Source organism: Equus quagga, chromosome 15 (assembly GCF_021613505.1).
Source record: "Equus quagga isolate Etosha38 chromosome 15, UCLA_HA_Equagga_1.0, whole genome shotgun sequence".
Classification (NCBI taxonomy): Eukaryota; Metazoa; Chordata; class Mammalia; order Perissodactyla; family Equidae; genus Equus; species Equus quagga.
In genome coordinates, this window is record NC_060281.1 from 62,925,266 (window position 1) to 62,951,470 (window position 26,205).

At 46.1% G+C, this 26,205-nt stretch overlaps 1 protein-coding gene across 11 annotated transcripts in view; it reads right to left on the minus strand.

The window, feature by feature from the left end:
• DUSP22 (dual specificity phosphatase 22) overlaps positions 1-26,205 on the minus strand; it is a 66,557-nt gene that overhangs the window by 17,328 nt on the left and 23,024 nt on the right. For all 11 annotated transcript variants that reach the window (XR_006885313.1, XM_046639820.1, XM_046639815.1 and 8 more), the window contains exon 4: positions 6,702-6,751. Coding sequence is in view for 10 of the 11 variants with exons in the window: in XM_046639820.1 (XP_046495776.1) it covers positions 6,702-6,751 (50 nt within the window). In the remaining variant the exon portion in view is untranslated. The remainder of the gene's footprint in view (positions 1-6,701; positions 6,752-26,205) is intronic.

Genomic DNA, 26,205 nt, shown 5'->3' on the forward strand with positions numbered 1-26,205 from the left:
AGGCGGACAGGGCTTGGTGTCTTGGGTATGTGGTCAGTGCTGTGGAGCTCACCAAGATCTCCACATGTGAATGACAAGTGAATCCCTTTACTGAAACCTGAGAGTGGGAACAACTCTGTATATCTGGCTTTTATTCCTGCATGTCCTAAACCACACGTACGATGAAACCCAAGTCTTATATTGTGGAGTCAGCCTTGCCACATCTCTAAACAAGAGAGTGGGCATGGGGGTGTGGTCAGGAGGGCAACACCCAGACCCGCGAGCCCAGAGCGAGTGTGAAGGAGGTGAGGAGCCAGGGAAGTCCTGAGGAGGCGCCCCTCCCCACCCCAACCGGCCAGCTTTCCCTCGCTCAGTTGTCTGCACCAAGTGTTAAACCCAGGATAAACCCACGGACAGCCCCTGTTCACCACTGGGTTGGGGTGGCAGCATCCGTGAGGGTGCTGCTGATGGCCCCGACCTAGGAGCGTAACGACGCCCACGAAGGGGTGGCGCAGAGCCCCACCACGAAGCTTGACACATGAACGCAACTGGCGCAAGGCCAGGCCAGGCAGACGTTCCTAGAAGAGCCTTTTCCAAGAACGGCAGGAGGCAGGCTCGGCACTGCTGCCTGGGTGCGCTGCAGGCAGTGGGGGTTATTTCCAGGGAAGCTAATGACATAAGCCCAAGCCCTGGTCACTGAACTCCCTCCTCCACAGTGGGAAATACCCGCGGCTCCAGTCCTCGCATTGCTCAACTCTCCAACGGGAAGCAGAAGCAAATCTGGAGCCCCATCCACCACAAGCTGTTTCAATGAACACAGCAGCTTCCCTATTCCTCTTCGTTTTGTTTCTCTTCACTTTGTACCTTTACTTCCATATCAAGACGTGGAGTAAGGTCTGTTCGAGGAAAGCCTGCTGGGCTCATCCACAGGGAAGCACGACCTACAGGCGTGTCACAAACTCACCCCATAGTGCCTGCTGCTGCCGACATCCAGAGAGAACACCCCGAGGGGTAGAGAAGGGCGCTTCCGATGAGAGGTGTCCTCCACAAACAGCCAGCGCTGCCATCGTCCCCTTCCTCCTCCTCACTCTGTGCTGGCTCTCCTCACTGATCAGTGCACCCAACCCCTCACCCCTCATCCAGAGGCTAAGAGCCAGGACCAGCCAGGTTTTCCTGACCTTCAGAGGGTTCACAAAAACCATGGTGGACAGATGGAGCAAAACCACATCACACAATGCTCATTTGTTGAGGCTGAACAATTCCTCCTTACTCCAAGCCTGCAAGATTTGGAGGTTGTGATCCCCACTGTGGGATCTGAGGCAGTCCTGTCCTGCTGAGAACTCTGCTTGTCTGAACAGGAGCCCAGGGGTCTGGCCAAGTACCTGGAAGGGCAGCTGGGCTTACCCCAAAGCCAGCAGGACCAGACCAGGTTGTACTGACAGCAAAAGCCACGAGATCCAGGATGCTTCTCCTTCCCCCAACAGAGTATGAATATGTGTGTATATGTGTGCATGTCTGTGTATATATATGAAAGCAAAACAGAAAAACACAGGAAAGGCAAGTACCCTTAGAATTTTTTTCCTCAGAAAGCAATGCTTAAAAAAAAGGCAAATGAGTGAAGTCTTCTGTCTGAGCCCAGTCCCTGGGAGGTGGACATGGACCAGAGAGTTGGTCCTCCTGGGGCAAACTCGGTGCAGGCCCCCAGGCCCTGAGTGGGCCCCTCCGGCCACACTGCCTGCGGAACTCTCGCATCCCCTGAAGAGAGCCGCGGAGAGTCTTCATCCGCACGGCACATGCGCGCAGCATTCAACACAGACCTGACAGGTATGCGAGCAATTCCCCAACTGGTGTATTTTTTGCCCTGACAACATTTTTAAAAAATTGGGGGAATATATTTACTGTACTTTTCATTTTGCCAGATGAGGTCATTTAAAAAATGAACTAAGGAAAAAAACCTCTCTACCATCTACCACAATATCATTTCACAAAGAATAGTTCAACACTAAAAAAACAAGGAGGACAGAGTCTAAGACTGAAAAATAGTTCTTTAAGTTGAATAAGCAAAGTCTTATGAAAATAATATACGTTTTCTGCAGATTTCTCACTTCTGTGGGCTGCAGAGTCCTCAGGAGTCATGCGTGAGCATGTGTGTATGTGTATACACATGAGTGTGCATCTCTGTCTGGAAGCAGGATTGTAGCACTCCAAGGGCCCATTTACCTCTGATCTTTCAAAACTGCTTTTTAATAATGAAAATAAAGAAAAATGTAGAAGTACAGAAGACACCAACTAAACTAAAGAAAACATACCCAAAAAGATAGGAAGGTAGATTAAAGGCAAGGAAGTTTTACTGATATTTTAATATCAGTATGAAACACTGTATTTAACACTCTCTGTATTGCTAATGCCTCTTCTGCCCACAAAAACCTCAAGAAATTTAGAGCCCGCTCGATTCTCAAACCACTGAAGGCCACACAGGCCGTCCTGTGCCGATGCGATGTCGCCAACCGCACAGCACAGACCAGACTCCCCAGGACTCGGCAGAAGGAGAAGATGAAGAGAGACAATTATCCCCCTAACGATGTCTAAATACAAAACACCAATTTAATAAATATTAAACTGCCTGAATAAAATAAGCTACTATGCATCCAACCATTCACTCTCGGGATACATTAATATTCCTTATAGAGTGCAGACACAAAGTATAATCTTACTTGTGGAAATGCTTAGTGTTCATAAAAAACAGCTTTACTTATCTCACCTAATACTATAAAAATGATAGGTATTTTACAGATGAGAGAAATGACTTGCCTAAGAAAGCACAGAGAGAAAGGAAAACCAAGTATTTCCAAAAGCCCTCATTCACTAACCTGCCCCACATCGGGATGTGGGGAACACTCAGTGCGTGCATTTGACACAAACCCTAGGATGCCTCTCATTGTGAGAAATCATGCAAAACGTACCAGCCCGTGTCTGTGGGGTTATTATGACTCTGAGAACTTGAACTTTCACATTTCCTGACTTTGCAAGGCAAGGTGGTTGGGGGAACTGAGCTAAAATTTTAATGTGCTAATGTTATCTCACCCAGGTTTCTGCATTTTAAATTCCTGGAAGGTCAGAAGGAGAGTTTGTGAGCATTAAGGCCAAGACAGAACACTGGCCTTTCTGGGCAACTGAATGCCAAGTGAAAGCAGGTAGTCTCAAAAGGCCACAAACCTCTCACCAAGCACAATTAGCATGAAGAATTCCTGTCGGCATACGGATTTGTGGGGAAAGATTTAGGGTATAAAACCTTAAATTATATCCAGAGTTGGAAATAATTTTAAAAATCTGTAACCAGTTTAAAACAATAAGTGATACAGTTTACTAGAATTTGTCATTATAAACAGGAACTCTCAAGCATCAGGAATTAAAAGTGGCTGCACTAAAGAACTACTAGTTTTAATTGTCGGGTTACCTAGAGCACATTTTCCAAGTGACGGACGTGATTTCTCTTGCTTTGTTAACCAGAGCACTAAGAATGTTTGTCTCTCGACCATCTACATTGGTTGACGATACAGAAAGTGAAGGTTTGGTGCCAGCCTTCACACGCTCCTAATGTTGGTGAGTACTAACTACAGGCTACCTGGAGTGAGGTAGGTCATGTAAACAGAGTCAAGGGTTCTGCCTGCCAACGTCCGCAGTCTGATTCTATCATGAAAGCACGCTCACCTCAAAAGGCACGTTATGCTTTCCAGTGCAACATCCGTAACAGGTGAAGAGAAACTCAAGCTATTTCGTAGGCCCTCTCTCACCATAAATACTACACCTAGATCCCACAGAATGTCAGCAGAGCAAGAAATACTGATAGAATAATGGACATTTATGGGCCCAAACCCTCACTTATGCATAAACTTTGCTATGACTGATGGATTAAAAATAAGTTTCCCCAAAGAATCGCACCAGGGCCTAAGAACATGACTTTTCTGCCTTTTGATGAGTTATGGTCTTGACTTCCTTTCCCAACTGAAAGAGAGGTCGCACTGTCGTAGATCTTCACTCAAAATAGCAGCAAGCTTCTTTCTGTCTTTCTCTGCAAGTTCTTTCTGTCATTTGCCCCAAACATGGATACAGTATTAACCTACCTGTTGAAACACGGTACCCACCCCCTACTTTCATCCAGATACAAGGAAAGTGTTAAAAGCCAAACCACACATCTCGGTACGTACTTGGGACAGGAGAGAACTAATTCAAATCTAAGGGGCTAGTCCTCTGGCCCCAAGGTGACTGTGTTTGGGCTGGTTTTGCCAGAAGATTCGAACTGACCCATGAGACAGGAACTCAGAGCAGCAGCTGCTGCATTCTCTGTCATGTGAGCACATCTTCCAAGTAACTGAAGTGGGCCTCCCGAGCACCAAAACTTATTTCCATTATCTTTTCTCTAACTCAAGATATGTTAATATACTTTGAGTAGAGTAAAAATATTCTTTTACTTTCAAAAGTCCTTGAGTTCACAGAGAACACTTCCACATACATGAACTCATCTCCAAAAATCCTGAAGGCAGGCATTTTTCAGATGAGACAACTAAAGTTCAGATGGGTTAAAATGACTTGTCCAAGGTGGATGGAACTGGTTTTAAATTTAAGACATCGAATGTCTAGGTTCACCGCTTTCTTGTCTATACAGTGTAGGACTGCTCAACACTCAATCTTCACTTGGTAAGTCAGAGTCATTGCCCTGGACATCAAGCACAGTGCTTGGCTCCATCAAAGCTGCAAAGTCCTGGAGCCAGCTCAAGTGTAGGTGGCCATGTGCCCTGACAACAAATGCCCAGGATGTGTTGCAATCTGATTCTTCCAAAGAGTCATATTGCCAGGCAGATATTGACAAGCTCAACAGTATGTAAGAATCTCAGTTTGAGATAAGAGCAAAGCAACCATTCTAAAAATAGCCACCAAAACACAGGCAGAAGATTGCTATGGTCTTCAGAGAAAGGCAGTGGCTCACTTCCTTCCGTACACACATGCCCTTCCAACCACTTCTGTTTCTTGACACGACTAGTAACCAAGGAAGTTCTCTAGCGCTTCTCCTCCTCCTTCCCGACCCAGGCTACTGGTTTGCCTAGAGATCCCAGTAAAATCTCTCCTCCACCATCCTCAATCAGAAAAAATGACTATTTCTGTGAGATATGGAGAGCTAGTATGGAAGCACAGGCCTCAGCAGAATTATTTGCCCCTCCCAACCCACCCCTCCTTGTCCTGGTCTAAGTCTATACCCCCGGCCCCTGCTCTACTCCTACTCTGCCCCACATAAATCCATCTGACTCCAGCCCCATTTTTTTTTTTCAAACAGGCAGATCTCACAAAATCATTGCATAACCTGTGATTTCTCTGCTCTCCAACAGTGAAAAACTAAGGCTGGCTGATATTCCGGGATTCACCAGTTTTTGGAGAGGCTGGACACTTGGGGTAGCAAACATAACACTGTGAGGTCTGTACCTCTGATTTGTAGGATTTGTAGGCCATAGAGCTTGAGAATCACGAAGGATGAATCTTCACTCCCAGATTTGCAAACACCATCAAAGCTTATAACTTCCCTGATGAAATGCAGTCACATGTAATTCTAGGAGGGTTGTTGTGTCTGACCTCCAATGCCCAACACAAGGCCAGCCTGAGAAGCAGAGGCTGGGGTCCACTGGATGCACTGAATGGCTAGAACTTCTTCTGCCCCAGCCTGTCAGCCTGCGAGGTCCAATTCCAAGCTTCAGTACAACTTTCATCCAAGTCATGGTCTTTCTGGGGCACTTCTGAACACGGAAGGGTGTGAATGTTAAAGCCGTCACTGCCAAGCGTCTGCAGAGCCCCACTCTGGCAAAGCCCAGCCCTGAGAGTCCCCACACAACTGCCGGCATTTGGCCAGAGGAGCAGTTATGAATTCCTCTCTATAGGGGCAAACAGAGTGAATATGGCATCAAAGATGTATTCAGCTGTGAAGAAACAAGGACTGGACTTTCCCAAACTGGAAAGACCTGTTCACTCAGCTCAGACAAGCTGGAGAACTGCACTGTGCCATGTGGAGGCTGCCGCCACTGGGAGCTGTTGAGCGCTTGAAGCGAAGCTGGTCCAAGCTGAGATGTGCTGCAAGCGTAAAAACTCATACCAGATTTTGAAGACTTAGTATGAAAAAAACAGATGTAGAATATCTCAATTTTTTTGTGTGTTGAGCATATGTTGAAATGATAGTATTCTGCATATATTGGGTTAAACAAAGCATATTACTAAAACTTTTGTCACCTGTTTTTTCTTTTGTTTTTTTTTTTTACTTTTTTTAACGTGGCTCCTAGAAAACTTAAAATTACATTGTGTGGCTTGCATTTGCGGCTCATATCTATTTCTATTTGACAGTGCTACTTCAGACAAAACCCAACAGCTCCTTTAAGCATTTGCTTCTAGAGAAAGGATGAACATGCTAAAGCTTTGCTTTGAGGGTCCTTTTACAAATTAGACTCTTTGAGTAGACTCCCGTCAGTGGGCGTTGCACAAGAAGCGCACCTCCAGCTCTGGCACTGCCCACGTGGCAGCACAGCCGGCTGTGGCCTCACGGCTCCCCGCGGGGTGGCAGCGGTGCATGGGAGCAGGGGTCCCATAGGCTCCAAAGACTGCACAGTCCTTAACTTATTTGACTTTATAGTCCTTTATTCATTTTTAATATCTCCAAATAACACAGGGAAAAAAACACTTACAGGTTTTGAGATGGTGAATCCGCTGCTGGAATGCACAGGTATTTAACCCCCTGTAGAATGATAAAAAATAAAACAAAATAAAAAGATGATACTCAGTGGAGTAAAATATTTAAAGGAACTATTTACTCAGGTCAAAAAATAAAAAATAAAAAGGAGAAGTTTTTCACTCATCTTTTGTTGCCAAGGAACTGGGGAAAAACTCTTTAATTAAGGTTCCTGGTATTTTCCACGACCATGCACACAAATATTCACACTCTAGTTTGCAAACAGTTTGTAGGTTAGACAGTGTTCATCAAAAAAGTGAAATAATTGAGTATTTTCCAGTAAGCGTCAACAAATTCCAGAACTATCATCTCAGAGAGCTGTTCACATATTCCACATTTTTCATCTATTTCATTTAGGGTCCTAAATGGCCAAAAAGGAAGCACTGTTAGTAAAAACCTTAACACGATGACTAAAAACTATAATGCTAGCTACAGTTTCCTCGTCCAATTTCAGCATGAGGAGAGTCACCGTTCACTGATGCACTGGGAGAAGCTTTACACATTGGAAAAACAATTTATTTCGCTTGCTTTTCAGAAAAGTAAAAGTTTGTGTACCAAACTAATACATTTTTTAAAAAAGAATGGTTAGATTTGAAAAAAAAATGAACTTGACATAGGTCTCTATAAAAATCTATAAAAAATGTTTAAGTAAATTCATGCTACAGAAAATCATGCTAAATCTGAGTTTTAATGAAACAAAATCTGGTTGTTTCTTCCTGAGCAGGATTTAGAGTACAGTTCAAAAGGTCTTCAATGCCAAGTAAAAATACAGAATCCAGAAATGTCAGGGACCTTTGCAAAAGAATATGGTTTCCTGAAGACCTCCATGGACCCTTTCTAAGCCCTCCTCTCTTTTTTTTTTGGAGGAAGATTAGCCCTGAGCTAACTGCTGCCCATCCTCCTCTTTTTGCTGAGGAAGCCTGGCCCTGAGCTAACATCCATGCCCATCCTCATCCACTTCATATGTGGGATGCCTACCACAGCATGGCTTGCCAAGCGGTGCCATGTCCGCACCCGGGATCCAAACCGGCGAACCCCAGGCCGCCGAGAAGCGGAACGTGCGCACTTAACCGCTGCACCACCAGGCTGGCCCCTAAGCCCTCCTCTCTTGATAGCCTAATCTCTTAGGATCTTGCTGCTGCTGCATCATGGATAGTAAGTGGGGGAACACATCAGAAGCTAGAAAAATAACCCAGCTACAAGAGTAAATGATGGAAAAATATGCAGAATCGCAGTACGACAACCACAAGTCCCTCAGCAGATACATCACAAAATAATTTGTCTCCCAGAATTCTTTGAAAATCTTTTGCAGTTGATCATTACAATTTTACTGTTAACTCATATCATTAGGGATCTCTGTGCCGTTTCTGCCAAGGGAGTCTTGTGAGCAACACTGGAATTTGTGGCTGCCCCGAACCCTGCCACACCACCACATCTGATACTTTCCCACATTGAGAATCCCACTTTTCCAATACAGAATCCATGGAAACTGCGTTTCTCAACCTCCTTTGCTATTAGGGTGTGGATCAGGACCTGGTTTCACCATCTGACACATCTACTCGAGGCGGATCTGTAAACAGGACATGGGAAGAGTCAGACAGGCGAAGAGCACCTGTGTGGCAGGTGCAGGCGGTGCTGGGGGCAGACGTGGCAGCAGATCTCACTGGGCAGTTGTGTGACGTGGTCTGGGTGTTGCTCCTGGAACTCCAGCTGAGAGCCTGTTTCTCTGGCTGTTCTAAGGGGACCATAAGCTCTCCAGCATCTCTTCTCAAACCCCTTACTGCTGAGACGGGCCCAGGGTGGAGCCCGTTGTCTGAAGCTGAGAGCCAAGTGGTTGAGCTCCTCTTACTGTCTCCTACCACTATGAGAGGTCAGAAAAAAACATGTGTTCCTGCTTAATTCCTGTATATATTTTTTCAGCTTTGAGTGAATCATTACATCTTCCAACAAAGGCTCCTTTGGGTCTTGAAGAAGATGAGTTTTACCGCTGCTAATCCAGATGGGAACACTTCACATGAGACCAAACAGGCTTTAACATGCCCGGGACAAAATTTAAGGATCAGCTGCTAGAAGAAGAAAGTGAAGCAGGAGGTTCTCCTGCATTCAAGCTTCACTTCATCATCCCAACTGCTTCCTCTTTCTCTGTTCTCATTTTTCCTGGACTCTGGGCGCTGTGCTCTGCTGGAAATAACAAACCAGTGGTTGAAGCTCTAAAGCACCTCTAAAGCCAGAGAGGTCTAGAGTAGAGATTTAAAAGGATAGAAAATGGAAAAGCAAATGATACTGTAAAAAAAGTCATTTCACTCCTTCCCTCCATCAAGGCCAAACAAGCTTGTTGGTGTAGACACATACACTGCTCATTTCATACATCTGCCATTGAAATGACTCATTTATTTTTTTTCCTCTTACTCTTAAGCGAGATCTGGCCATGGATCAGGCCCCGAAGCTTGTGAAATTCTTCCCTCCCACACACTTCCTCCAACCTCTTTCAGACCAGGACTCCCAGAGGGATGGGAGGATCCCCAGGTTCCCACCTTCCCTTCCACTGTGACTGCCCATCTGGGCAACTTCAATCAACAAGGACATCGAGGGGGACCCCCTCTAACAGGAGGAAAATGCCTGCCTGTCACACATGCTGACTGACAGCCATGGAATTCTAGCAGAATCTAAAATCAACCCAGCCCATATGTTGGGAGGGGAAAAAAAAAATGAAGGAAAGAAGAGAATGACCAGAAGCAGAGGCTAACTAACCCTTAACCTATCAAGAGCATTTGCCATAAATGCCCACAGCCATGTGGGTGGAAAGACTGTGCTGCCTTTTGGCATTCCCTGGATGGGGCCGAGTTCTCTTCCGTGCTACCTGATGCACAAGAGGAAAGGAGGTGGCCCCACCAGGCAGGAGCCAACTGTGGGAAGATGGCAAAGGGTTTCCTTCCCTCGTGCCCACAGAGGACGAACTTTCGGCCATGCCGGGCCCCTCTCTAGCTGGGCTGGGCATGAGGCAGCTACAGCTTCCCATCAGTGAAGCTCCTGAGGAGGAACAAAGCAGCTCCCAGCCACAAGTTTGGGGATGCCCTACCCTTAAGGCAGGTCAGAGAAAACATAAAGCATAAGATAAGAGCATGCACTCTCAAAGACAGAATGACAACTACAATAACCTTTAAGGACGCCCAGCACACAGTGGCACTCACTGCAGTCTGAGAACGACAAGAAGACGGTGAAAACCAACTACGATGACAACCACACTCTAAGAATGGTGCCAGGGAAGAAAAATCTGGTACAGTGCCCACACCTTATCCGGGTGACCTCAGAGACAAGAGAGCTGACTTTCAGCCGTGCTGTGTGAGGGGCCCGCTGCACACATGCTCCAGATACCAGTCTCCCGCCCGTCCCCTCCAACGGGACTCGGCTAAGAAGCAGCTCACCGTGATCTACAATAAGAAGGGAACAAAGTATGCAAATACAGCACAGAAAGGAGTCAAAACTGTCAAAAAGGTTCAGCTGCTCGCCACCCAAGAACAGCTATTTATCTTGGCTTAGTCATTAACGAAGCACGAACAGTCTCTTGGAGGCCACAGACTGCAGAACTCGAGCTCCCAGAGAAGGGCTTCAGATGCCTGCACATGTGTACGACTCATGGCAGTTAATTACTAATTCAGAAAGCAGCAGGAGCGCGGCAGCATGGAGGACTCTGCGCTGCAGGAGGGCTGGGGGCTCAGAATTATCTTAGTGTTAAACGAGTGGCTTCTGCAAATGCTTTAGTGTGATGTGGAGTAGATTTTCTACTTAACTGGACCTAAACAAGGGCCATTCTCTAGTGCTGAAGTTCACAGGGACAGAGACAAGATGTGTTTAGCTAAATTATGCAAAGTATAGCAAACTTAAAGGAAAAAAGAATAAGAACATCTTATTCTAGAACAAAATCCTAGAGCAATCTGAAAATTCACAAGTAATGAAATAGCAGCAATGTTTCCATTTGTATAGCATCTGCCATGTGTGTTTACTCCTTTGCACCACCTCTAATATTAAAAATCCATTAGACTAAAATTGGCTATCTTCTTTGAAATAAAATTCTTACTAAATAAATGAAAATTCAGTACTTTTCATGACGTTTCAAAAAAGTGATTGGTGGAAAGCCAATAAACATTAAACTCTTATGGAGTCAAGAAACGTCAAGTCACAAATCTTCGGTTTAGAGAGCTCGCCCAGGAATGCACTGAAGGTCATGACGAGCTCTGCTCAGGGCAAGGGATTCAGTCTGTGCGCTGAGACTGTGGTGATTTCTGCGAGGGACAGAGAAAGAGCAGCCAATTTCTTTGGATGACGTGGCATTCTGAATGGCCTAACATGCCCTGAGAATGCACCAATACTGATAAAAGATGGGGACCGAAGGGAGAAAAGGGCAAAGAGTTAAGAAAAGCCTCATTCATACGCTGACCACATACACCCTGAATTTTCATAATACCAAGCGACACATGAATAGTGTGACATAATATGGGAAAATATTAGGAAAGTACAGGAAAGACGTAAGAGGTGGGAGCTGCTAGGGAAAGCCTGCTGGATAAAGTTTTCGTGTCAGGTTTTAAAAGAAACAATAGACATCACTTGGCCGAAAGAAAGTTTAGAAAGTATTCCAGAGGCTCTTCTTGAACAAAAGGTTAAAGCTTTCTAAGTCCATATTCTCAAAAGTTCTAATATTTTTCAGTTTTCTGTTTCAACAAGCATAGTAACCACCAAAAGTAAAGTTGCTGCCTTTCTTTTAGCCTGAAACCAAAGATTACACTTAAAACGATACGTAGGCAAGTGCTTGAAAAGCAGACTCAAGATTCTGATTTCAGGACTAGTAAAGAGATCAAACTCTCGCTTGTTTCAAGTACAATTTCTAAAATTCACTGCTCTTTTCTTTCTGAAACATCGTTAAGTAAGAGTCTTCTAGAAGAATAACCAATTGACGTTCTACTTTTCAAAAGATTGAGCACTTCAGAATCTTTCTCTTACGCCTAGGAAAGCTAACAAAAACCAGTTAGAGAATATCACTATATTCTCTGCAAGGACCTATTCAAAACCTAAGAGGAAGCATAAACAGAAGGAGCAGCAGTTCACTAAGGGGCCAAAATTAGCAGGCGATGGAAAAGTTATTTTAGCTGCTGATAAAAACGACGCGATTAGAAACCTTGATTTTTCATCTTATTCCACCCAGGACCAGTACCAACAAGGGTGTACACAGGACGGGTTCTCCTAAAGACGATACTTTTAATTTGACAAAAGCATGTTTGCGAGGTATCAGAGTGGCGTCACGGCTCAGACTTGGCGGTTCCCACACACAGAACTCTCTATTAACAGTGATCATCTAACACCCATTAACACGTGGAGCAAAACAAGCTGGGGACCCTATTAAGAGCTAATTTCACCATATTCTCCAAAAATCTGAGTCAAAAAATAAACACAAAATTAAAAAAAAATAAATTCAGACTGTTCCACACCTGATCAGAAGCAAGACTAAGCTTACATACTACTAAAAAAACCCGAAGTCTCTCCCACTTGAGACAACCAGTCTCTGCACTTTTTTTTTAATTGTGGTAAAATATACATAACATAAAATTGACCATTTTAACCATTTTTAAGTATAGAGGTTCAGTGGCATTAAGTATATTCACATCCACATCACCACCCATCCATCTCCAGAACGTTTTGATCCTCCAAATGGAAACCATGTCCCCATTAAACATCCACTCCCCATCCCCCCCCCAGCCCCTGGTAACCCCCATTCTACTTTCTGTCTCTATGAATTTCACTACTTCTGCCCTTTTATATAAACCTAAAGGAAAGTAAACTGTGAAAAAATTAGTCTGGCGGAACTCTTGAAGGTCACAGACCCAAGAGACAGCCATCACTGACTGGAAATTGCTTTCGGACGCAATGCTAGTTGACTCTCCCTTCTTCGCAGAGTGTCTCACTCCAGAGAAAGCACATGAAGATTTCCACGTAGTTTATGTATGTGGAAGCCAAATCCAGTACGGGCACATGCATTTTGATTATTAAGTCTCCTCAATTTAAGAATTTTCACACAGCCAATAACATTTTAAAGGGACAAAGTAGAATACAAAATTACATCCATGGAAAGATTACATTTGGAAAACGTTATGTACATCTGTGGACTAAGAACCGGAAGTCAGCATAAAAAACAAAACGGACAGGGGTCCGGGGGTTGAGATTCTCGGCCATCTCTCTTTTTGATGGTTTGTACCATGACAAAAATCTCAAAGAAATTACTGTGGAAAATCACCACAGAAGACAAGGACAACCCTTTAGTTGTGCTCCGTAAGCCACGGTTTAAGGCTAAGTTCTCAGGGAAGAGGCATTTTCTTCAGGTTTCCACTTGCCACTGATTCTTCCTGCAACAGCTAAATTTAGGAAACATGACTACAAATAACAACTTCCAAGAACTCTGTGGTGCTCGATGGGGTGGGGAGGGGTGGGAAGGTCAGAGTGGAGAGACAAGATTTAGCCCTTGGTTTGATTTTGTGAGAAAAAATGCAAATGAGAAACCTCCAACACCTGGTGGCTTCTTTCAGGTTAGTCAAAAAATGACATACATTTGACTTGTCAGATCAACAGATGAGGACCCAATGCTTATTTTTGCTCAAGCTATTTCAATGAAAGGCTAAAGCGGGCATAGTCAGCACATCGGATTTCCTTGAGCCAACGCGGGCAGGTTATGGGAAGGCAGAGAGGGAGACACACGCCGGCTCCAGCCTGCCACCAAAAGCCCTCTTCTGTGATTTCGGTTCTTCTGAGGACTTGCTGATGTGCCCAACGTGACTCACAAAAACAGGGCCAGTTTCAGGAGTCTCTGCAAACCAACTAATTCTACAGTATTACTTAATGAATGTTAATGCTAAACAACCACATCAGAAAATTATCATGAATTAACACTCATGCTTAGAAATCAGCAGATGCTTCAGAAGCATGCAAGAGATACCACTTGTAAAAGATACAAAGATAAACTTTTATCTGATCACGTATCTCAACTGCTGAAAAATGTTTAGTGGCTCCTTCTTATCTGCCCTTCACTTCAAAGTCCACAACTTACGGCCTAATGTCACCTTCCCCAGCTCGCCAAACCCCAGGTACCCTGCACTGCTTGCGATTCTCCCCAGACACCCTGGACTGTCCTGCCCACCCCTCCCCAGGGGTCCTGCAAGTACTTCTCTCTGGAATAGCCTTCTCCTCAGGACTCCTCCCAGGGGCACTTGCTCGGAGAAAGCTCCGCGATGGAACCCACTGGCCCTCTGGACAGAGCCTTCCCTGACCTCATCTCCTTCTCCTCAGGCTGACTCCAGCATTGTTCTAAGTGCTCCACACACACAACAAGGCTGGCATGCAGGTGCCAGGGCCCAAGCACAAAGGCTATCATAGCTCATAAACGGCCAGTCTCTCCCATTAGACCCCAAATTCTGTCTATGCCCAGGTCTTGTCTTAGGTACCTTCCTTTCAGTATCCCAGTACCTCTCTCTTCCAAGACCATCAAGAAATGGCTCCTAAGGGAAGGAAGGAATGCACGGGAAGGGAGATCCACTTCCAGGATTTTACACATATGGCCACCAATCCAATAGGCACTGAGAGCACTGTCCCCGGGCTGGACAGAGGCACCTGCAGTTGGCTCCAAAGTCATGGTCCAGCATAGGCAGGCCAGGTACGAGCAGTCTGAAAGGCTAGGCCTTCATCTTTGGTGACCTACACACTCTAAATGGTCTCAGCAGGATGTTGTGTCAGTCTCACTAACAATGGAAAATCGTAACGGAGGTGAAGGCAGGCAAAATGCTCAGAAATGTTCAGGATTGCATTAAACTGGGGACTAAATGGCCCCAAGCTTCAGATCCAGCACAGGCTCCTGGAAGATGCAGTCCCAGTTACTGAGGTCCGTCCCAGTTAATGTTCCCTGCCACCTGGCTGTGAAAACCAGAGATGGCACATTGAGGCCTGTTTATTGGAACACAGCCACGTCCATTCACCTATGTATCATCCACAGCTCCTTTCATGCGACAGGGGAGAGCAGGATACTGCCACAGAAACCTCAAGGGTCACAAAGCCCAAAGTATTTACTATCTGGCCCGTGAGAGAACAAGTGTACCGACCCTTTGTCTAGACAGTGACATTTCACGAAGTCATTTTGATGACTTGGAGCTCATCTTGCATACCACATTTTTCTTCTACATTTAAATGACATCTAATACAGGACACCACTTTCTTAGAATTGCAACATTCTTAATCAGTAGTTGTGTTCAGTTCTTTTCCTTACTCTGCAAGAGAGAGGGACAGGAATTTCCCTCTAATGCAGGACTTTTTAAAATAAGGAAATTAGATGCCATATGTGAAGCACAGGGCAGTTGGCAGGTGCTCAATAAATGGTGGAAGGCAGATTCGTCGTCTACCCCGACGGCAGTCCTCAGTCACCAGAAAATATGGCGTCAACAGACCAGCTTGCAGAATGCTGAAGCAGAGCCTCTTGAGAACATGCAGAGAGCCACACTCACTCCTCAGCGCGTCCACCCGCCAGCACAAGCACGCCTTCCTGAGCTGCCCACACCTTCTTGGCAAGAGGGTGACTGTCTCCCTTCTTAACCATAGCTGTCTCCTCAGGGAGGAACACAGCATTGGTTAGAACATTATTGGCGGCCTCTTTTGCAGATTACTAAGCAAATGAGTTCTCAGACTCCCCCACTTATGATAGATGATAAAACTACTGCAGGAGGAGTTATCGATTTTGTGGATTACCATTTGTCTTCAGGCGTGGACACAATCCACAGCACTTAAGAAGCTCATTCTTAACAGCGTTCACGATCCTGTGGCCTAACCTTGCCTCCCCCATGTGGGATCAGGCTCTAGAAATGGTTTCTTTTGTAAATGAAGCAAACACTGGCCCAGAAGAGGCCCTGTCCTGGAGAGCTGGCCAGTCCCCCGTGGAGAGGGCTCAGGCTTACGACATGCGAAGGCTGGATGTGGTGAGGCCAGTGCGTGGGCCGCACATGAAGGGCCACGGAGCTCAGAGCAGTGAGAAAGCACCATTGGCTCGGAGGTGGAGAGAAGCAAAGCAGAGAATAGTCACTCTCCCTTTCTCCCCAATACAAGGAAGGGTGTCCGTCTACCAGGCAGGTACACATGGATTATTAGAGATGGCACTGACTTCGTGTGTTTCATGGTACATTCACACATAGCAGGTGTGGGGTGTCCCATTTCCCAAACATGACAAGGGGGGCATTTCCCTTGCTCTGCTCTAAGGACTGGAGGTCAGGGTTCCAGGGTCTTCCTTCGCAGGGACAGCTCTCCATCAATCCTCCCTCACGCTGCCACGGAGAGCAAGCTGATGGGCTGTTTTCATTTTGACAACTGCATCCTCTTGCACTGGGCATAGAAGGAAGCCCCAGGCCACCTTCGTTAGAGCCTGTACAGGGACTCACAAGGAGAGAGAGCACTGGTCACCAAGGAGGCCGGAGGTCCCTCACCGAGGTCAGCAGGACCCTGTGATGACTGGTTGAAACCGTCTAACCATCGCAAATGCAGGAGTAGCAACAAGAGAAGTTTCCATCAGAAAAGGCAGGAAGGCTCCATTTAAAGGAACAGTAAATTAAAAAAAACCACTTGGAAACATTATTCTTACTTTGTTAGTTAGGAGATTTCTTTCTTTCTTTAGGGCATAGAGTCAGGGTGTTCTATACTGCAGTTTAAATGAACAGTCATTTAGGGTAGACTTGGAAGTGCCTTCTACTTGGATGTTGTGGGGCTGGTCCCTTTGACAAGGTATTTCATTAAGTAGGTAAATTTAAGCTGGACCAGATCTAACATTGCGAGGCCCACCTATTCCAAAGGCCAGTCATTCTGTAGTGATCTCGAAAGTGCTCTGTGTAGGAAGAGCTTCCAAGACCAGAAGGTTCAGGCCAAGCTCTGGGCTCAGTTCTGTTTGCCCCACGATCACACACATGAGGGAAGCTGTCCCTAGGCAGCCAGTCAATGATAAAGGGACGGCCGGATGGCAGCTTTCCCACACGTCCTCTCCGTTCTCTGGCAGCTGGCTGTGGCTCTCACCAAAGGGGCCTATGGATCCACTATCTCCCTACAGTTGGGAAAAAATCTAGAAGCAATAAGAGTGTCCCGGTTGGCCCTCAAGAAGGAGGCTGTCCCTCAGATTGCAGACTCATCGACTTCCTCTCCCTCACCCAGTGCTGTAAGCAGCTAGGGCTTGACCAGCCCGAACTTTCACCATGCATTTCCTCCGTTTTCCCATTAGAAAAGAGGTCATGAGCTAGCTGAAGATGCCCCTGCTCAGTTACGAATGTTGAAACTTAACATCTGTACTAGTTGTGGTGATAACTGGAAAGGAGAGAAACAATTTCTCAACTCAAACCCAGGTCTGACACCAACCTCTGCACCCCAACCCCCCAACAAAGGCCTCCAAACACCCCAGGAGTCAGACTGCATGGAGGCAAGCACTCCCAAAGGCAGCATGGCCACGACCTGCCCACTCAGCCTGCCCCGAGGCGATGGCACTCACTAGCTGCCACCACTTCACTCTCAGGCTTGTGAAGTCAGGCTGGGTCACTTCCCTTGCAGGTGTGGCAGGCACAAGGGCCAGCTGCAGCACATACCAGGCGAGGAATTATTAGGAGCACCTGAAAATGGCAAATTTGCTTAAACCAGCTTCAGTTAACCAGGCTACATTTAAATCATTATTTTCTTTATGGCTAAAAACAACTACAGTGCCCATACAACTGTTTAACTCTACTTTGGGTCTTAACCACCCACCCACCCTTTACTTCTCATTCAGACTTCTGGTTGCACACTTGAAGGCCCTTTACCCAAGGAGTCTGCAACCTATCCAACCCCCTTGAACTAGACATCCTCAGCCACCACGACCACCACCGCCACGATGCCCAGCACTCCTGCTGGTCTGCAGCCACATGCTGTGCTGCACTGATCTGGAACCAGAAACACATTGCCCTCTGTGGACACTCTCTTTGGTTGTCTCCCCGAAACTAAGCTACTCTTCCCTTTTAAACTCCTTAGCAAAACTGCATTCCCTATAAAAGCTTTCCAGATTTGCTCCTATGTCACTCTGCCTCTTCCAGCGTCCTCAGCGCCTAACACAGCCATACACAAGAGGCTTCTTTGGAAGCGCTGATGGGCAAGGAACTGCAGAACGTCTGCCCAAGAGCTCCTCCTCTTCAACTCCTCTGCGGCCTGGGGTGCCCCCGCGGGGAGCCCCAGGGACTGTCCTCAGAAGAGTTGAGACTAACTAGAACCCACCAAGGTGTGGCCTTAGGAATAATAAGCAAGATGCATCCACCTCAGAACATGACATGTCATGACTGATGGGATCATTATAAAAGTCAGACGCTTCTACCCTCCAAAGATTCTGTTCATCTCCTAGTCTCCTAGTCATGCTGCAGTAGCATTTACTTGCATGGTTTTATTTAACCCTAATAGCTTGGCTACATGTCTCACTGATGATGCTGAAATCTTCATCTCCAGCCTAGACTTCTCTCCTGAGCTCTGAACTTATATTTCTACCCACTGGGGAATATCACACGAGCACCTCCAACAGAACTGAGGTCAGTCCTCTTTCCACACCACCTCTGCCTCCCGGAGCACTCACATCCATGGGTGGCACAGCTGTCCTTTCAGTCTATCAAGCTGTGACTTCAGGAATTCCTAACTCCACCCCGCTTCACTGCTCACATCTAATCAGTACACAGTTCCTGTTCACTCCACTTGGGACACAGTTTTCTATATTTGGAAGCTGTTTTATGAGGTGCCTACATGTTCATGGTTGTTATAACTTCTTGATGATCATTCCTTTTTTTCATTTATGTAGTTTTCCTCCTTACTCCAACCATTTTCTTTTCTCTTGCTTTCAATTCTATTTGCCTGGTAAAATTATGGCTATGCCACCCTTCTTTGGGTTCACGTTTGCTGGAGATCTTTTCCCATCCTTTGATTTTCAATCTTGCTATGTCACACTTTATGGAAATGACTCTTGCACTTCTGGAAAAAAGTCCCACTCCCCAGTGTCCCAGTTCAAACTCTCTATCATTTATGAGCAGGATTCCTGTAAGAGCTTCCCAGTAGCTTCCCTGATATCCATTTCCCTCACTCCATCCCATCCCCTAGTCAACATCCTGGAAAAGAAGTCTGAATGTTTCACTGGCCTTTGTTCGTAAATCTTCACTGAGCCCCTGCTTCATACAAAATAAGGCTTAGACTCCTCAGCTTGACAAAGCAAACTTTCCCTAACTTCCATCCACTTCTGAAACAATTGGCCATGAAAACCCTGTGAAGAGCAGCAGAGCTTTGCCTGATAAAGCACCGGAAGGTGAGAGGATGGCACACAAGACCAGGCAGGGCTCTGCTCTGCTGTCCACAGAGTCGCTAGGAGTCGAAATAGACTCAGCAGCACTGAGAACAACAAACCTGCTTTTCCAGCCTAGCTACCCTGCAGACCTGCTCTGCTAAGCCCTTCATGAATCCCAGAACACGCGTCACCTTGGCACGCCTGGTGCCCCTGCATGTGCTTTCTTACCCAGAATCCCATCCCCCACTCCAACTGTCCCTTCTCACCATCACTATCTGGCAAATCTCTGTTACCCTTAGGACCACATCAAAGTGTCAACTCCTTGGCGAAGCCTGGCTAACCTGGCAGGGTTAGCCACTTTCTCCTGGGTGGCCCAGGGACCCTCACCTCCATTTTGCAGTTGCAGCTCTGCGCCGTTATAAGGATTTCCATGCCTGTCTCTTCGTAATGCTGGGCCCCATCTTACTCCTCTTTGTGTTTTATCCCCAATCCCTGCTACAAGGTAGGTACTCAATAAGCGTTTGCTGAATCTGAAGGAATAACTCCCAAGTTAGCCAAAAGGAGAACTGAAGATAGCAGCACCTTCACCCCACCATACTGACCACCTTCTCCACTCTATAATCAGCTGAGCTCTACACATCTCCTATAGCTCCAGGGCTTATTTCCCCCTTCCTGACCAGCCTCTAAGGGCTGCTCCTACTCAAGACACATCCTTTCTCTCCCTCCCCACTAAACCAAACCATACCAGTCCTACAAGGTTGCCTCAACACCCCTCTTCACAAAGTCTTCCCCAAGCCCCCAGCCATGGGCATGAGGATCTTGTATAAATGGCCAGAGCCTCCACCATCCATGCCATGTGCTTCGGCACTTACAGGCAAATCAAGCACAGTTGTGTCCATGTATACCATTGCTCCAGCTGGGGCACAGGAGACAGACCACATACCACGTGCTTCTCCTGAGACCTTGGTTTGGAGATCCTGGCAGATCTTGTCACCAGCATATTCCCCGTTAAGGACTGGGAGGCATGCAAACAAGGAAGCCCGCTCCAGGAACCCAGGACTTGCATACAACGTGCTCAGTACTTGAACATGCATGGAAGTCAGGAGAAGAGGTGTGAGAGGCAGGGCCCAGCAGGAAACGCTCAAGAAATCAGGACTTGACTGAGAGGAAAAGTCTAGGAAGAGTCTTTTGCAAAAGTCTTCAGTTATGTGGAGAGGCTGGTCTGTAAGTATGAGTACTAAGGAGAAGGTCCAGAGGTGAAGTTCAGGGTACTCAAGAACGCCAGGAAAAAGGAAGGTTAGCATAGAGCTCTTTCATTTAGAGACAGAAAACACCACTTCCCCTCTAGAATCAATGAAGTGCTAGAAGATTTCGAGCCCCTTCTAGTCTAGTCACGCTGGAATTCCGGCTTTAGAACTCCATTTTCAAGTGAGTTTGTCACGGAAGGGCCAGAAGCCAGATGGAGCTGCCTTCTTGCGCACTTGGCTGCCCACACACAAAAAACTCAGATACAGCTTGATTTAAGAAAGAGCGATTACTAGACAGTTTTCGATACCTACCATAATCATTTCTATTTGAGTCATTTCTATTTAAGTCTGGGGTTGGCTTCAAACAAATTTACCTCAACACATGAAAGCTGCTGCAAGCCTTTGGTATAGTAGGTACCACTAAGACTTGGCGGCATCAGAGAGACTTTCCTAGAGAGGTGAAAACAACTGAGGTTCACTGGAAACAACCGTCAATCTGAAAACCATTCCAGGCAAACAACAACTTGTTTTCAAAGGCCCAGGATCTCATTAGCAATTTGGTAGTGTGCTATTTTTTGCAATGCCAGTAAAACAACTGAAATCATCCATGCTGGAAACTGGCCAATTCAAATAGGCAATCTTGCCCAATGATTCAAGTTGTATCACTAGGGAATCTGTGAATCTTAGAAAAGGACACTAACCCATCTAACTGAAATAATCAAGTGGAACAATATAACTGATATTGAAAATAAAATCTATATAGTTGAAAGGTGTGTCTTGGGCTGTCTTTTCCGTCTGAAGAATAAGATGACTGAGATGAATGCTCTGTACCCACTGACCGTGGGTGACAAGGATGTGGCACGTCTGATGTTGCACACTCACATGGGAATCCATGGGAAACATTGCTACCAAACCCAGAGCCCATTCTGGCCAAGCCTGAACATCCAAATGTAAGCCACCTGTCAATACCACAGACATGAGAGTGTGGCCACCCCCTCCCGCCTACCTTCCTTCCCTACCCTCTTCATTCAAAGAGATACTATCCATGAACATATTCCCACTGTGAAAAATAAATAAAAATAGAGACAAAAGCGAAACTCATCCTTTTCACCTCTTCCCCCATCCTCTTTACCATTCTCAGGAGTCTGGTATGGTTGTTTCAAACCCTTATCTGTGCCTTTACACACATATATGTACGTGTACAAATACATAATTGATATTTGATTTTACATAAATGAGATAATATTGTGGATCTTATTCTACAACTCACTTCTTTTGCTTAAAATTAACCTTTTCTGTGACCAGACATGACTTCTTTCTTTAGAATAGAGCTGAAAATGCCTGAGGCTCTCAGTTTGTCAAGAAGCATCTGCAGAGGGCCCCTGTGTACCAGACCAGGCTGAGTGCTGCTGGGAAGACCAAAGAAATCACAATGGGGCACCTGCCCCTAGCAGGCCTGGAACCAGCTCAGAGCCCGGACACAGGCACCGAAGAGCGAGATCATCAAACAGAGGTCAGATAGCCATTTAATAAACTACAGAATCTATCACAGAGTGCATGCAATTCATGACTCAATGAAGAGTACAAATTACAAATATTATAGAAAGAAGGGAAGGAGCCCTGAGGTTGGAGGGCACTGGGAGTGTCCTTTTCAGGAGGAGGAGCCGGGGCTGAGTTTGAGGAGGTAGGATGCGGGCAGACGAGAGACGAAGAGAAGCAAGAACACATAGAAGCATGGCTTCTTAAACTTCAAATGCCATTCTGTTTCCCTTTTGAGAAGCCAACAAAACATCTGAGGGAGAGAAGTGCGGCGGGTCACCAGACGGCATGTAGCAGGGACCAAGGCCCTTCCAGGAGCCCCCAGGCCCTCAGCACCACCATCCAAGCAGACTGGACATCTCCCCTTGGTGAGCTTCCTCATCAGGAAGCAGGTAAATGCAGGCGGCTGTGCAGATGTGCAGACCACAGCAAGGATCAGAACCCGGAGAAGCGGCCAACAAAAACAAAACTCGCAAAGTAAACTGAGCCTGGACACCTCAAAAAAGGTCTTCAGTGTTAAAGGAAATACAGAACAGAATGACCAGGAATAAATGCCTGCCTAGGAAAACAGCGTATTCTTTAAAAACAAAACCCAACTTAAATGGTTCAAACTACAAAAGTCTTACTTGAACACACAGCTTAAAATGGAAAGAATATCCAAGCTGGACTCAAGCTCAAAACCCTCCCTGGCACACACAGTGCCTGGGGGGAACATATGTGCACAAACTACTGTTTTCTATTTAACCCTAAAATACTCATCATTTAAAAATCAAAATTCTTTGGGTTATTAGCCCAGTGAAGGAATGAGAATACTTTTTAAAGCATTTTTGTTAATAGTGAAAAATAGTTTGTTTCCTGCAGGTGCTCTGGTTAAATACCCAGAATGAAAAATGAAACAGCACTGAAATTTTTACATTAGAAAGACAGAGCTCTGTTTCTTTTCTCGGGGGAAGGCAGAAACCTTTCATTGCTCAATATTACTTCCTCAGCACCTACAAACAATATGGGGCTTCTGATTTGAAAAAGCACGGTCTTCATGACAGGAGTCTCTGCCAGCCTTCGAATCTGGAGTCCTCAGGAGGCACTGAGGACGCAGCTCACAAAAGAGGAAACGCTCTGAGCAACTCCCCAACCAAGCCCTAAACACAGAAACAAATGAAGAGCTTCTTCCCCCTTAATTACAGGTCTGGGCTTAATTCCTATTTGAAATTAAAATAGGTGGCAATGATTTTTTTCTGCTTGGCTCTGCCACTTGCTAGTGGGTGACGTGAGCAAGTCAGCAGGTCTGAAGACGCTGTGGAGGAACCAGGAAATGCCATCCGCCTTGCGGGCCTCACAGAGTTCACTAGTCATCAGACGAGACTGGTGTGATTCTGTGGAGTCTGGGCTCCACCAGAAGGAGTCATGTCTTGGTGCTCTCTACCAGCCTCCTTCTGGCCATAATGCCAGCAATCAGACTTTCCGAATTCCAACCTCCAAAGTCCCGGTTAAACACCTGGTCACTGCAGATGCCTCCAGACTCACATGGTCGAGGGGGGACCTTATTCTCCGAGCTTCCACAGCCTTCCTTCCTACTTGATTTCTGGCACCAAGGACCTGCCCTGATCCATGGCTCTTCCTCCACTGGACTGTAATTATTACTAATATTTATAAAACAGCCATCATATAGGTCTTGTTTATACACTAAGGGCTTCCCCAGGGCAGACGCTGGGACTGATTCACTTCTGCGAGCTCCAGGACCTGTCCCAGGCCTGGCGTGTGGCAGAAGCTCAAGAAATGAATAAATCACTAACTCCCTGCCTTCAAAGGGAAGAACTGTCTGGACAAGGGACTCAACAGTGTGAGGAAGGCATTTGCAGCAAAAAACACAAAACAACATTTTGCTAAATAAAAGTAAAAAACAATAAAACACTGTGCTGGTGGTGGTATGAGAAAACAGGCACTTTCACACACCACCAGGAAGGGCACAAATGGTACCACCCTCTCCAGAGCTGACATGGCAGTATCTATGAACAGTGCCAGGAAAATCAGAAGCATCAGTTATGTTGGGAGAGGACCAAGGCACTAAGGCACTCTGGGAAAATCTCTGGCCTGGAAAAGAAGATCCAGGTTCCCATGAAGTTACCTAGACCAGCTGTGGGATGGTGGGCAAGTCCCTTCATGTCTCTGAACTTCAGCTTCCTTGTCCACACAGTAATGGAGTCCAGTAAGCGATCTCTAGGATCCTGTTCAATGGGGTTTTTTACGTCAAACAGAGTAGTAGGCATTGAAATGGAGGCAGAGCTCGTCAGCATCTCAGATGTTAGTTTAGGGCTGACTTAAGTGTGTGCAGGTCCCCATGTTTCTAAGAATCTTCATTCTAGAAGACCTACTTTTCAGTCACTTTTCTGAAGAAACAGTATTTGGAGCCTTAGACCTCCTTCCCTTGGCTGACCACCTCACCCCATGGTTCAGACGATAAGGAAATCTTGTCTCATCCACCAAAGAAGCACCAAAGACCACCTGGCTCCACTCGATGACCAGAGGTGAGGCCCAGCCGCTCCAGAGGTCTGTCTTTCTGTGATTTCCTTTGATCTATTGGGTTGCCAGGAAGAGTATGAGATCCTATAACACTACACTGGGAAACTCTTCCAAAAATTACCCAAATAATGGAGAATCACATCTAATCTAACTGAAATCAATCAAGTCACAAGTTCCTTAAAGTCCTTCCTAAGTAACATGAATAAGTGCATAATATGAAAGATGCTTTCAGCATAGTCATGAGGCCTTTCACAGTGGGTGCACTTTATAGTATTGTCACTGGTCAGGTGTTGCAACAGGTTACAAATCATTACAACCGGAGAGGACGTAACAAGCACAAAAACTGTGCAGTCTTCCATTCCACCTCTACCAGGTTCTCACACCAATCTATACCAGGGCAGCCTCAGTTGGTAACAACATCAGTTTTGGTACCATCTCCTTGACCCCAGCTGCCTTAGCTTACAAACTGTATGAGCATCCCTCTGAACAAGCACTCACCCAGGAGGCTCACCCTGGACTCCAAGGGCTAGTAGACTCCTTTCCTGGGTCCTCCTGAGTCCGGATCCCCATGACTGTATTAGTAGAAACAGTTCCATGGGACATTATCATGTGGTATGTCACACAAGCACGCACACACACAAACTGGTTCCCTGCCCAGAAAGACTGATAAATGTGTGTCTTCAATGCAGAACCTGAGAACTTCATTCTGTCAATACAACTATGAATCTTCCAGAGTGGCCTACGGTGTGCTAAATTCCCTAAACTTATTTATTGTTTGCAAAGCCATCACGTCCCAAACCTAGTGTTCAACAATCAGTCCTTTGAAAATCCTCACTAAGCCTCTGAGCTGTGACCTCTGTTCTAGAAACCACATTGGACAACATGGCTGCCCACTCTCTCTTAGCTGCCATCACAGTAAGAGCAGACAAAAGTTCTAAAAGCCCTTGAAGGCTGATGCTAAGCACTTCGTGCATTTAAACCCATCCAGATGTGTGTTGGAAATGACCCAAAGAAGCATCCATATTCTAGAGTCCAATACAGAGTGACTCGGCAGCAGGGCTCACCGAACTCCTGCACTGAGGTGACAGGACAGAAATCTTTCAATTTTAGATAGTATCTACCTCCCCACTTCCAGCCCAGCCCCAGACTAGTGCTGCCCAGAGTAAGTTGGGGGAGATTTGACAAACAGGCATGGTTTTGAAGATCTCAGAAAACGAAGGCAGTCCCGACTCTCTCCTCTCCCACTCCTTACCCTTCCTCCTTTATTAGGGCCCTTCACCGGCTGGGGTCAGCTTCCTGCAGCAGCTCGCTCTGCACACAGTCTGCCCTACTCAGCTTCATTCCTGCACTATTTTCCCCGCAGGATCAGGGCCAGCATAACGTGGAGCCGCTGAGAAATAAAGTCTCTCTGTTAACTCCCGACAATTTCCTCGACTCGTCTCAGCTCGGGGAGACCCCGGCTTTCGTGGTGAAGTTTAAATTCAGGACAGAAGACCGCTTTACCTACCAGGCAGAGGGCTCAACAACCATCTGGCACTTCTGGGACCCTAGCGAACCTCCTCTCTCCCGATAACTTAAGGGGAGTACCCCAGTTCAAATGACTTCTGCGCCTCAGTTTTCCCCACTTGCACAATCAGAGAGGCTATTGTTTTAAATTTTTTTATAGGAATGTATTTACAAATTACTTGTGAAGTTAAAAATGAATAAAATAAGAGGGGCAAAGTTAAACTATGTTATGCTATAAAACAGTGATCTAACTGCTAATGAATGTGAACTCACAGGAGAATACTTCTCCTTGTGCTGAG